General features: G+C 39.9%; 1 protein-coding gene across 1 annotated transcript; it reads right to left on the minus strand.

The window, feature by feature from the left end:
• Positions 1–50: 50 nt before the first annotated feature.
• On the minus strand, positions 51–14,249 carry p4ha3 (prolyl 4-hydroxylase, alpha polypeptide III). The gene is made up of 13 exons (XM_004558232.4): positions 13,755–14,249; positions 12,827–12,981; positions 12,487–12,710; positions 9,385–9,534; positions 9,257–9,308; positions 9,022–9,179; positions 8,015–8,191; positions 4,775–4,839; positions 4,480–4,639; positions 4,319–4,381; positions 3,779–3,847; positions 2,687–2,783; positions 51–2,205 (listed from the first exon to the last, which is right to left on the minus strand). Exons 1-13 carry the CDS (start codon positions 13,925–13,927, stop codon positions 2,135–2,137), a joined length of 1,614 nt encoding a protein of 537 aa, XP_004558289.1. The 5' UTR covers positions 13,928–14,249; the 3' UTR covers positions 51–2,134.
• Between the last annotated feature and the right edge of the window lie 14 nt (positions 14,250–14,263).

Genomic DNA, 14,263 nt, shown 5'->3' on the forward strand with positions numbered 1-14,263 from the left:
TTCTAAAATTTGTGAAATATGTATCACAATGTATGTGACACACACATATGAAAGCTTTATTTGCAATCATTTTATTCAGAAGTGTATTTTATTGGCACAAAAGTGTTTTTTCTTGTACCCAGTGTCCAACAGTCCTTTAAAACAACCATAAGTGCAGCTTCAACAATGCATCCAAAACTGTTCAACTGTGTAAAAGCAAATAAACAATAGATTAAAAAAACAACCAAACAATATATATTACTGTGAAAAATTACAAATACACCTCCGAGCTGTCTACCAGTAGAGGGAAGCCCTGGTCTTTCAGTCAAAGCTGTTCACTAACACAAGTCTGTAATGCTCCCCCCCCCCCCCCCCCCCTTTCTTGAATCTGAGATTAAAAAGACTTGTTATTACCTATGATTCGCTTTTTATGTTGCTACTTATCTGTATTTTCCATCAGTTGTGCAAACTCACTGACTTTAAAAAGTGTTCGTTTAGTTCTCAAAACTTAGAAAGACCCATAAGGCTCTGAAGAATTTGTTTTGTGAGGAACAGAATCACCGTGTGCTCTTGACAGTGTGCCGAGGAAGACCTACGCATGACCTGATATTATGACCTCTGGTTATGTGAGCTTCAAATAGTTTGGACTTTACGCTTGCAGAGCAGCAAGTCCATCTGCAGCTATATTTGCTGTGGAAACAGTGAGAACCAGTGATAATGAGTACATCCAGAGTGCAGATTAAAACTCCTTCAGTTCTAAAAGAAACAGTAAATTTTAAAACAGACAGAAAGAAATGATTACTTTAAACCATTCTGATTATTGAGATGTTTGATTTGATGAAATAAAAATAATCTTTTTATTAATTTAAAAAATAGATGATTTAGATGATTTTTATAGGTAAGAAAATGAAACTAAATACCTAACCCAGCTTGTAACTACAGTGTTTTTTAATATAATAGTATTTAGTTATTCTTTAAATGAAATAAATTTGTGTTCTAAGATCTTTTTGCTTTGAGCATTTCCTGTGACTTACACATGACAAGCAAAGCGTTATTAGAGCTTCAGAGCAGTCGAGCCTGTCTATCCATCATCTCCCTGGGAAAACAATCCTGCTCTTTACTGTGCATGCAGGAATGTGAAACAGGCTGGTTTATATACTTGGAAGTACTGTCTGTGTACACTGCGGTGAGCAAAGGTATTATTCAGAGATCCTTTCCACTCAAGCAGCAGGGCATCTCCAAAATGTCACATACATCCAATCCTGCTTTTCCTACCTCATATAGTGAATTTCAGCACTGTTTTATGATGGGTTATGACCTACTTAGACACTCATATCTGAATAGTATGCAGTCAGGATTGTTCATGTGAGTTTACACAAGTTCCAACATTAATGAAGAGCAGAATCTGAACCTCAACTCTCTACTCTTGCTGGTTCATTTGTTCCATGAGACATTCAGTTAAATCCAACCAAATTCAAAGAGTCTCCCACAGACAGCAATGACCACATCATTCAGCCAGCTGGGAATGTGCAGGCACATTCACAATTTCTACTTCCTTTGACTCACTGGCACCACCCTGAACTTCGAGCCTGAGCTCTGACAACATTAATCTCTGGTGACTCGGATTTTAACCTCTTGAAACCTGATTCTTTCTGAGACACTGATTATCTCTGTTGACTTAGTATTTATTATTAATTTACTATTTATATTTCAAAATAAAGTTTGATTTGTAAAAGCAGATCCCTGAGTGAGCCCAGTGTAGGAACAGGGCTGTATAAGATCTCTGTTTAAAGCTGTCAGGAGGTAAACAGCCTTGCACAGTGTACTAAAGCCAGCACAGTGTGCAAAGGCAAAGGCCTCTATCCATCTGCAGGAACTGGCCAGAAAGAGCATTTCGCCCTTGGGGGCTGGCTGCCAGATGCCCCACTCCTCCTCTGCCTCCTCCTCCTCCACCATGTCCACTGCAGCAGTGTCCGCTGTACACTCCAGGATCCCTGGGGCTTTAGGGCTCCAATCACAGATGCATGCTTCCCCAGCTCTCGCTGCCCTTGCTTGTGCATCAACTTTCCTGCTGCCTCCTTCTCTCTCCCTGTAGATGTGGCTCACAATTGCAAAGGCTTGCACTCCAAAGGGGCCCAGCAATGGCTCCACCCCTTCACTCTTGAGGATTCAGACTGCAGCGATGTTGGAACTCTTGACCATACTCATGGATCCATTTGTTTGCCACTGGAACACAAAGACAGACACAAATCATGTGAAATTATCTTCTACAGAAAAAAAAAAACAGTATCATGAAAGTTTTTTTCTTTTCTTTTTTGCTGTTGAATATTTTCAACTTGTACTTGGAGTCATTGTACTTGGAAAGTGTAGCCTGGAGGTTAATATCTGGCGATATATATGGCTGCTAAAAACAACACCTTCACTAAATACTTCTGCAGCTGTTTTTCAATGATTAATATCTTTCTGTCAGCTTATCTGAGTCCTGAACACACGTGTGATGGCCTGGTTCCAGGCATCAGCAGATGTTTACATTCCAAGTGTCTGAACTGCTCTCTGCCACATCTCTAAATGCCTAATGGGGTACAGATGTGCACCAGCATATCAGGAGAGCTGAATGCTGGATAAGCGATGGTGACTGATTTGCTACTTTCCATATTTACGCTACTTTTTCACAGCCCTGTCACATCATAATGCACCTGGGTCTTACCCCATTTGTCTCCAATAAGTACGGGGCAGCCAGCATGCAGTGTGTCGTCGTTTCCTTCACCATTTCTGTGCAGGTTCCACCAGAAGATAGCAGCTTTCTGTGACATGAAAAACAAAACAAATCATTTTGAGTATCTTAAAAAAAGAAGTGTGGTTTAAACTATGGTCAGTAACTATCAGTTATTTTAAGTACTTAATAATAAGTTCTATAGTCTTAATTTTTGGCCTATATAATATTATTAAGTAAACAAGTTTAAAAAGTGGGTATTTTATTGCGTAAGTATTTTATTTCTCCTAAAAAAAAAAAAAAAAGCACACTGGATTCTGCTGTTGTGCGAGGCAATTTGCTAACATGGTCCACTTGTCCCCTTAAACAGGATGTCTGCAAGTCAATACAGTCGCAGGAGGACGATATTACATCCTAGAGGTCAGTAAATGGTTTATTGTGTCTAAAAATGCTTTAAACCGTGCTTGGCATTCACAGTAACCACAGCAAACCAAATTTAAAACCTGTGGTAGATTTGGACTACCATGTTAGACCTTGTCTCCCCACGGCCATAATTAAAACACCAAAGGGGGAAATTTCTTTTCAAAGAGCATTTTTCAAAGACTTCCAGAGAGTTGAAGAATCAATGCCAAGGTGTTGGCATTTGAACACCTTGGCATTGAATATGCTGGCATTGTTTCCTAGTATTTTACTTTTTATGGTGGTGTTTCTTTTAATTTGTCACCAATGTGTATGGCTTCTCTTTCTTACTTTTTTTTTCTTTTTTTGGTCACTTTATCTTTTTCTGAAGTTTGGACAAGAAATGAGTTCTAAGGTGAAAGGTTAAACCCCAGGAATGGCCTGTTAAACTTTACACTGCAGCTCATTTATCAACCAGAAAAACATACCAAAAAACAAAAGATAAAAAAAAACCTCCACTGACTTTGCAAAGTAAAGTAGTAGTGAAATAAAGTAGTAAATTCATCTCAAGGCTATTGTTTCTGTGATCGGACATTTAGTATTTTGACACCAAACTTATTTAAATGTGTAAAAGGGAAAAATATGAAATAAAAGTAACAGATACTAAGATATTTGCAGTGTATTTACCTCCACAACAGGAACGCTGAAGTTGGCGTAAATGAACGCTGTGGACCCACCTGCCTCCACCGGGCTGAGCTGTGGAAAAGGACATTCCTTCAGAGCTGTGTCTTGTGTTTACGTGCTCATGTTATGAAAAGCCGCTCTGTCTGCTGCAGTGTTTGAAGACTCATTCTTTTTCAATCACCACCCAGTTTTACTTTTATTGTAAGGACAAAAGCACTCAGCAGAAGGACAAATTGGTTACATGAACACAAATAAAGGTTCAAATAAATGTGTTCTCCCACCAAATATTTCCTGAAGCCACCGCATCAGGACAGATAAGAAGGTGACTGTGAGAGTTTGTTTCAAGTTTGTTGCGTGGCAGAATATCCCTAAAGTGTAAATGTAGTTACTGTTGTCAGTTTCTCGGGCTTGCTGTCCAAGTTGGCCAGGTTCTCCAAATGTGTTTATTTTTAATTTAGACTTTTGGACAGCTGAAAAAGAACTGCCAAAGAACTTTTAGCTACGGGGTCAAATAGGGTCAATAGATGGTTCGGCTTTACTCACATATATCATAAATGTAGCCACCCGATTCCCAGTTTTCAACTTGAACACGGGGCTTGAAGGTGACTGTTTTTACAGAAATGCAAACAGACATTATAAAGGCAATTAAAATATCCACGATCACCATGTAAATAAGCACTAATCAACTAACGCAACAAACTTACAGTAGCATGGTCAAAATGAGGTTCATAATGGCCACCAATCCCATAATTCACCACCTGGAGGTACTCGCCATATGGATGCTTCACATTCAGACCTGTGAGCAGTGAGATCCTCTGGTCCAACTTCCCAACAATAGACTGTGCTGAGCCCTTCAGCCATGCACTAGCAATAAAAGATATTGATTAATAAAATGATACGGTGACTGAAAAGAAATACCAGCTGCATGTAGTAGTAAACCTGCAGCAGATGTTTTTATTGTTATGGCAGTAGTAGAGTAACAAGAGGTGATGTTTGTACCTCTTACTGATCCGATAGTCTGCTGTTGCTTGTTTCTCTCCAGCTGCCACTACAGACCTTCTCAGCTTGTTAGCAAAGACAGAAAAAAGCATCTTAATTTTGCGAATGTTACAGCAGCCAAACTTTAATGCATCTAAGGATGGGTTTCCATTAATCCTTCTTTCTTTTTAGGGCTTTGGAGGAAAGTGAAGCAGAACCTGAGAAAAAAGCACCACAAATATATTTGTGTAAACCACAGAGCTTCTCCGGTTTTCATGATTGTTTTCCAATTTTCCAACAGGTATACACAAACATTTCCATGCTGAGAATCAGTAGTGAAATATTCAACTCAATATATACAGTTCAAACAATTAATCACCAAGAAAACCTATTTAAACTGTTTGTTAACAGACCTGTATTCTGGGATCTAGCAACAGCAAGCTGGAAACCATGCTCCATTCCACTCTCTGCTCCAAACTAAGACCAGGGGCCTGTTTTCAATCAGCCCACAAGCTGACATAATGATGAAATAAGTACAGGGGTTTCCATCTGAGCAAGAGATGGAAAACCCACTGAACAATGCCAAAACCTCACAGAAACTATAGGGGCAGCAAATGTGTTATCCCACCAAATATTTCCTGCATCAGAAGACTGAAGAGCTCTCAGGACGATCCACTGCAGTAAAGTTTCACTTTACTCATTGGATATTAAGACTCAGCTATCGTGGACTGAACATTTATCGGCCCCAGCTCTGTTGGTTTATTTGGACAGTTTGAGGAATTCAGCCAAGTTTTTGTAGTAATGTATTCCTCTTTTCCTTAAGCTTTGCTAAACGTTTGGAAGCACGCCAACTCTTCCGCTATATGATCCCTCCAGAATCTTCCCAGTAGGAAGTCTGGCTTAGACGCCAGCAGTCAGAGGCATTTTGTAACACACCTACACACGGTCTAGATTCAAGTCTCGTCTTTGCAAAATTAAAGAATGATCAGCAAAAAGCACTAAAATTAATAGTACTCATTATGACCTACATTTCTATTCACAGCATTTTATATACATCTATATTAAAATATTAGATTCCCTCTACTCATGCATTAATTAAGTGTACCAAATTTTAAAAACTAAATGTATTAACTGTTTATAACAATTCAGCATTTGATGTTTTTCACCATCAAGAAACATGACTTAAAAGTTTACTCTGAATCTTTATCTGTTATAAATAAAAGCTCCAAAGGCCGAAAGATGTGTTTCGTTAAAGAAAAAACTTGTCAAATGATAATGTTTGTTAGTGACACACACATATACACATATACAGTGGGGCAAAAAAGTATTTAGTCAGCCACCGATTGTGCAAGTTCCCCCACTTAAAATGATGACAGAGGTCAGTAATTTGCACCAGAGGTACACTTCAACTGTGAGAGACAGAATGTGAAAAAAAATCCATGAATCCACATGGTAGGATTTGTAAAGAATTTATTCGTAAATCAGGGTGGAAAATAAGTATTTGGTCACCTCAAACAAGGAAAATCTCTGGCTCTCACAGACCTGTAACGTCTTCTGTAAGAAGCTTTTCTGTCCCCCACTCGTTACCTGTATGAATGGCACCTGTTTGAACTCATCATCTGTATAAAAGACACCTGTCCACAGCCTCAAACAGTCAGACTCCAAACTCCGCCATGGCCAAGACCAAAGAGCTTTCGAAGGACACCAGGAAAAGTATTGTAGACCTGCACCAGACTGGGAAGAGTGAATCTACAATAGGCAAGCAGCTTGGTGTGAAAAAAATCAACTGTGGGAGCAATCATCAGAAAATGGAAGACATACAAGACCACTGATAATCTCCCTCGATCTGGGGCTCCACGCAAGATCTCATCCCGTGGGGTCAAAATTATCATGAGAACGACGAGCAAAGATCCCAGAACCACACGGGGGGGCCTGGTGAATGACCTGCAGAGAGCTGGGACCAAAGTAACAAAGGTCACCATCAGTAACACACTACAACGGCAGGGAATCAAATCCCGCAGTGCCAGACGTGTTCCGCTGCTGAAGCCAGTGCATGTCCAGGCCCGTCTGAAGTTTGCCAGAGAGCACATGGATGATACAGCAGAGGATTGGGAGAATGTCATGTGGTCAGATGAAACCAAAGTAGAACTTTTTGGTATAAACTCAACTCGTCGTGTTTGGAGGAAGAAGAATACTGAGTTGCATCCCAAGAACACCATACCTACTGTGAAGCATGGGGGTGGAAACATCATGCTATGGGGCTGTTTTTCTGCCAAGGGGACAGGACGACTGATCCGTGTTAAGGACAGAATGAATGGGGCCATGTATCGTGAGATTTTGAGCCAAAACCTCCTTCCATCAGTGAGAACTTTGAAGATGAAACGAGGCTGGGTCTTCCAACATGACAATGATCCAAAACACACCGCCCGGGCAACAAAGGAGTGGCTCCGTAAGAAGCATTTGAAAGTCCTGGAGTGGCCTAGCCAGTCTCCAGACCTCAACCCCATAGAAAATCTGTGGCGGGAGTTGAAAGTCCGTGTTGCTCGGCGACAGCCCCAAAACATCACTGCTCTCGAGAAGATCTGCATGGAGGAATGGGCCAAAATACCAGCTACTGTGTGTGCAAACCTGGTAAAGACCTATAGTAAACGTTTGACCTCTGTTATTGCCAACAAAGGTTATGTTACAAAGTATTGAGTTGTATTTTTGTTATTGACCAAATACTTATTTTCCACCCTGATTTACGAATAAATTCTTTACAAATCCTACCATGTGGATTCATGGATATTTTTTTCACATTCTGTCTCTCACAGTTGAAGTGTACCTCTGGTGCAAATTACTGACCTCTGTCATCATTTTAAGTGGGGGAACTTGCACAATCGGTGGCTGACTAAATACTTTTTTGCCCCACTGTATTGATTTAGTCTATTAGAACATCTATTATATGCTTCAGTTTGGCAGTCCCACACCTTAATGTGACTTTGCAAAGGAAAAAAGTGTTCATTTAGTGCTTTTGTTGATTTGACTTCTTGTTGCTAAGTTAACATTTTGCAGATTCATGTTTTGTGAGTCCCATGTGGGAAACCCCCTCCCTTTGTTGACAAGATTCTCCAAAAGTTTGGATTACAAAACCATTCAACAATCTGACGGAATCAACTAAAACACAAGACGTTAAGACACTGTTTGTTTGTTTTTTAATTCCCAAAAATCTAACGTATTGAAGGCACATGGGTTGTTTGACCACATGCGATGAGCACTCACTCCTGGCTGGGCGAGGCTCTTGATGTCTTCAGCCTCTGTGTCAGTAACAAAGTCATGGTAGAGGACCACATACGGCTGCAGGCTCACCACCTCCCGTTTTGCAGGCATCAGTATCAGTGCAGGATTGTTGTTGGTGAAGTAGTCACAGAAGAGTTGGGGATTTGCAAAATGCCTGCGCTGTAAGAAGCAACGACCATATGAAGTCTATTAACAAGATCAAAACATGGATATCCATCTACAGTTACTCATATAATGGATCTTGTCACCACATAAAAGCTTAAAAACAAAGACGACATTTAGAGTTTTTGCGGTGCTTTTTAAAGCCAAGAAAACATTTTACAGACCTAAAAATGTAGAAATTAAATGAAGTTGTTAGAGTATGCTAGGAGCGAAGCTTTATGACTTCAGATCGGCACTTTGGTCAAGACTTACATTTGTAAACTAATTTGATGGATTCATGTGTTTTTGGACAGAAATTAAGGATCCTCAGAGGATAAAATCAAATCAAATCACTGAGATTTTCCTCTGTTAGTACTGGTGGTGTTTTGGTTTTTTTTGTCAGCAGTATCTTAGTGTCAATTTCCATGTTTGTTGTTTTTATTTGATGTGAAGTTTGTGCTTGTGCTTTTATCTTGAAAGAGGCTATGTAAATAAATACGTATTTACTTTTGATGAAATAATTTCATGAGTGTGGCAGGCATGTTTCAGGTGAAAAAAGGTGAAAAAATAATTATTTTTATTGGCATACCGATGTGAAGATTTTAAAAAAGGCTCTCCAAAATTGCCTCAACTTTTATCTCACATGACATCTACATACACTGATGTAAATATTTAAATTGTAGTCCATGTAAAAATGAAAAAACAAAACATCCTCTTAAATAAAGTGCATCCTGAAACACTGAACATCCAGTGACATAAAACCCTGTAACTCAAGGCTACATTACTGTATATACATTTAAAAAGTTTGATGTGTTCCTGTCCTGATCTGCTCCTCATTATTGCAATACCTGAGAGCCTCGAGTCCGGCAGAGTCTCTCATAAGTGTCCCTGGTCCTTAAAAAACTGGAGGAGGGTCTCGTCAACCCAGTGCCTCTGGGTGGACCAGCAGCAACCAGGAGCTTCTCGTATTTCTTAACATTCTGCAAAACTCTTCCATTCATTGGATCTGAGAAAGAAAATGTGTAAACAGTCTGAGAGAGGGATGACATAGTTCACTGAGAAAAGGGGTTTTAAGAGCCTTACTGTGATGCAGTAACTCCTGAGATAGACTCAGAGCGTAGGAGACGTTTCCTGTCTGAGACAAGAAAAGGAATTCAGAGAAATCTAAATCATCAATCATGCAAATTTCCTCAGTCTGTCTGTTTACTTACTTTAAAGTGAGAAAAGGCAAGGTGATCCAAAGCATCCTCCAAAGTGCCTTCATTTTCAGGGCTCCACTCCTCTCCTGCTCCCCTGAAAAGGCGCGCAGACTCCTCCAACCACTGCACTGAGTGATAATAGTCTTCTTGTTCATAGGCCACCTGGGTACAATAACACCAAAAAAAACAAGTACTTCACAATTTAAACAGAGTCTGTCTAGAACTGAAGAGCTGAATACTGCATCCATGTCAGCCAGAATTTGTGAGGTTTTGTGGTTGCAGGGATGATTTCAGTAAGGATCACACTAACAACTGTAAGACCAGCCAGAGTCAGAGTCAGCAGCCAGAGTCAGATAGTTTCTCATGATAGTCAGCTGATATATGTTTGTGGCTGGCTGAGCCATTTTAGCCATTTCAGCTTGACTTGAATTCTTTTCTTTTGGATTTACTGGGTTAGGATCTTGTTTCATTTTTTTGCATATCACCGCCATCCTTTTTCTTAGGGTTTACTCTTCTGTGTGTCCTGTGGTGCCTTGTACCTCCTCAATTCTTCTATATGTGCTTCTTGTTAATTGCTTTCCTTTGTTCTTGTTCCACACCTTTATGGCTATTTTTGCTTTTGTTGTCTCTCCCTCACCTTCACCCTATTGTCGGCCCATCTGTTCACCCACCTGTGTTTATTCCTTGTGCTCTTCCACTTTCAGTTTTTGTTTAGTCCCCCCTTTTATCCTGCGTGTATCATGTAGCAGCTTATGTTCTACAGCTGCCATCAAGGCCCAGTTTCAGAAACCTTTCGCAGCACACTGACACCTGGAATCAAATCTCTGATAAACACACACAACCAAAATAAATGAATTCCTTCTTTGTTCTTTCAAAAACTGACTTTGTCTTTTGAATTTCTCTTTTCCTTGGGTCTCATGATTTTAGAGAAGCTCTGCAAAATCTGATAAAGTACTACAAAGTGGTGTCAGCTGAAAGATATAATTGGGAAAAAAATCTAGGTTGCAGAGTCAATAAAGTAAACCTAACAGACCTCTGCAGCCTGATTCTCATCAGTGCCTGAAGCAAGTAGATAAAAAAATAATCTGGACATTTCTGTAACCGAATATGGGCGGTAGATTTGCATTACATGTAGGCATGTCTTCCACAGAGTGTGTCCCTGCATCACATTTTCATGTATGATGTGGAAATATAAAACTGGACTACAGCATTTTTAGATTTTGAAAGTCACAAACACTAAAGGTCTCCTTTACTTAGGTTCAAAGCAGTTTAGCAGTTGACCTGACTTGATGAGGTGCTGACTAAAGGGCTGACAGCACCCACACTGAAAGTGGGTTGTAAGAGACTCCTCCCGTCACAGATTACATCCACAACCACAGCTCCATGTGTGCTATTTAACCCCCACAAACACACACAGAAGCCCACCAACTCATCACACATGCTGAGTTAATCCACCACAGGTTTACACCCACATTTCACTCTTTAATTTAAGATCAGCTATTCTTAACAGAAATAGCCTAAAGAGCAATAAATGTGTAAAAATACTCAGCTGATGAGGTAATGAGCCTGAGGGAAGCGTCAGCTGGCAATTACCTTAAAGGGCCCTAAACCTCTCCCCACTAAAACTGAGACACTCAAATTTGTGTTAAATGTGTCTGGTTTTGAAGATCAGTTTAAAAACTACATGATAGCACATGCATGCAGGAGCTCTGTTATAGAGAAAACCCTAAAACTAAGCATCTCTGCTGACTGACCGCCTCACATAATTTCAGCCCTGGTACAAGTGAAGACAAGCTTCTGCAGCATGACTTAATGTCTTTTCCATACAAGAGTATGTCTCTCCCACACAGTGCCCTACCCTTACACATAACCACTGCATGAAAACAGTGGAATTTATTGTGGGGAAAATCTCCTTTTTTTCCCCTTCTATAGAATATTATATTCATCTGCGCATGAAAAGAATTCCCAGGCACACAATGGAAAGAATCCCAGTTTTCTAGTCTAGGTTCCCACAACAGAACTATTAACAAGTCTGGGATAAAACTGCAGCCCTCTGGAATGGGATGTTAACCAGAGTGAAAACTTTTCAGGACACCAACTTCCAAATACGTTAATTTCCTTCAGTGACTCCTCCTACCTTATGTTACTCTGACAGCTGTTCCAGAAAGAAGACAGATGTGTACTTGCACCACACTTCCTTTGTTGTGCTTTTAAGAAATACAGAGTTGGCACAAATACTGTATACTCTACACTGCTTTCATTTTATGCTTCGTCACATTTTATTTGAAAACATTTATAACACAGCTATATTTTCCTGTTTAAAAGAAAACAATAATCTTGCATTGTTAAAGATTAAAGCGGGTGGTGCAGCCAACATATACAGCTGAAGCTAACAGCTGCCTGTTTAGATGTCATCTCTACTAAATCAAGTCACTGAACCTTCTCTCTCGACTTTGTTTCTGGTATTGATTTTGGAGGATTTTCTGCAGTAATCGGACAAATAATATGGCCTGCTCTGTGGTTAACTGCACTAACAGCCTGCCAAGAGGTTTGTGCACCACTTTTATGGTTTTCTCAGTGTTTGCACTAACTGAAAGTTAAGTGCAATGCCCCTTTACAGTCCACAGATAATTTAACTTCAAATTCATTTGTTCACTTCTGGCTCAAAAAACCCCAATATGGAGATGGTCAAAATGCCAGACTCAAAGCTTTAAACATCAACCCGCCAACCTTTGAATGATGTCATTGTGGCTTTATCCATCTTTTATGTAGGCTTAGGTCGTTATTAGATTCACTGATGAATGGTTTGCCTTTCAGGCAATTTGGTAAAAATTACTTTTTGATCTAAAGTGTAAAACTTAGACAAATAAGACAAAATTGTGAACACGTATTTGTGTAGCAGTAGAAGATTTTCTTTCCCAACACATTAAGCATAGGAGGAGAACATACATGGCATCGCCCATCACATGACCAAACCCTGGGCTGGGAGCCAGACGTAAAAAAAGCTACATAGTAAAACAGCACCATTATTTTTGTTACTTAAATTTTCCAAATATTTCTGTTCTTTTACATGCAGGATTGTGTTTTTTCCAAAGTACATAATTTTTTCAGTACCTTCCCAACCAGAAAGCAGTCATCACCAGAGAGCTGGACAGATACTGCAGGCATGTAGACATCCACAGACTCGCCATTAGTGACTCTCTGGAAACGGCCCCTTACAAGGCTGGAAACTTGCAGAGCATATACATCCTGCAGCCTCATTAGCCCCTTAGCAGCCCCTTGGAGGTCTTCCAGATCGGGGAGATCAGCCTCTTCCTCCTCGTAACTGGACCTGAGAGCTGGACAGCAGAGGGGCAAAAAGGTGAATGGTGAGGGGTTGGGTGGTGACAGTAGAGGGGGGTGGATGCTTAGATATCACCACCAGATGTGTCTTTGAAGAAGGCAGTGGGGCAACCTTGTAGGTTCTCGAGGGCTTCATTGCTGTAGACGACATTCAGCCACTCTGAATGAAGACGTTTGATCAAAGTAAAAGCCACCAGAGGGTTGGCCATTGTGACCGCTGGGCCTTTGTAAAGTTCTGTGTGCAGGTTGGATACTTTGGCATAAAAACTGTGTGAAGATACAGAATTATTAAACAGGGTCTTCAGACTGGAAACAATAAAAACTCAATAATTAAAATGGCATTTTATGCACAAAACATTATTTTCACCAGAAGAAAAATTAGAAGCAATTCTACAAAAAAACAAACAAACAAAACTACAGTTATTTGTATAAATTAGCGGGAGGTGACTTCGTTTTGTAACAGTGATCCTGCATACAACATTGTGAAATAAAGCCACGAAAACCTAGTCTATTTTTTCTGCTTTTTAATGACATACATATAGACTCAATACTTGAAATGTGCAATTCACTTGTATTTTTATTTTTTATTCCTATTTATTCTATTTATCCCCTTTGTATATTTTATTTATATTTGTCTCTGTATTTATATATGTGTGTGTGTGTGTGTATATATATATATAACAGTTCTGTAACTGTAACTTTGGTCGTTGCTGTGCTTTTTTTGGAAGTCGAATTTCCCAGAGGAACCCACCCGAGGGATTAATAAAGTTCTATCTTATCTTATCTTATAAGGTTTATGTAGTTCATTATATGATCATTTCACTATCAAGCCTCACATCTGCAACGCTTGTTCTATTACTATTTACTATGTGTGTGTGTGCAGTGTCTCCCGGGTTAATTACCACCTCTGGAAAACTCGAACAAACCGAGATAACAATACCTATGGGGGTTTCTTTTAATTCTGTGTGATATTTTCCAAGATACACATCGTTTAAATCCTTTACAATCAAATCTGTTTCCAGTGTTTCACCATTACTCACCGTTTGATGTCTTCAAGTCTGTCCAACTCGTGGTCAATGTAAGTTCTCAGGTAATCGATCAGCTTCCGTTCAACTCTGACCGCCTGCTTTACGTTCAGCAGCGATGTATACATTTCCCCTCTAACGACACTCAGGAGGCCCGAGAGAAAGCAAACAAGAACACAAAACTTCATCTCCGAAAGTGAGCTGTCCGCTCTCTTCCTCGGCAGATTCACCAGTTCTAATTGCGTCTCTCAGTTTTGCTGAACAGCACCGCTGAGCTTCAGCATTTGGAGCAGGCTCTCAGCTGATCTGAGATCAGCCTTCGCCCTCTGTTCATCATATCATACGTACAGCCTGGATTCATTCAGAACAATTAGTTTGCGCTCATGTACTCACCAACATCATCTGATTTATGGGGTTTCGCGGATGCTGATGAAATGAGTTCAGTTTTTGCAAATAATGCGATGTAATATATTTGCAATATTTTGTTTAGTTTTACTTTGAAGTCAATTTTCTAAAATGTGAAA

This window comes from Maylandia zebra, linkage group LG14, assembly GCF_041146795.1.
Source record: "Maylandia zebra isolate NMK-2024a linkage group LG14, Mzebra_GT3a, whole genome shotgun sequence".
Lineage (NCBI taxonomy): Eukaryota > Metazoa > Chordata > Actinopteri > Cichliformes > Cichlidae > Maylandia > Maylandia zebra.

Coding starts and splice junctions, on each gene's coding strand:
- p4ha3 (XM_004558232.4), bottom strand. CDS start 13,927: ATGAAGTTTTGTGTTCTTGTTTGCTTTCTCTCGGGCCTCCTGAGTGTC. Junction 8,192..9,021: donor GCCGGACTCGAGGCTCTCAG/GTATTGCAATAA, acceptor TGCTTCTTACAG/CGCAGGCATTTTGCAAATCC. Junction 3,848..4,318: donor TGGCTACATTTATGATATAT/GTGAGTAAAGCC, acceptor CCTTTTCCACAG/CTCAGCCCGGTGGAGGCAGG.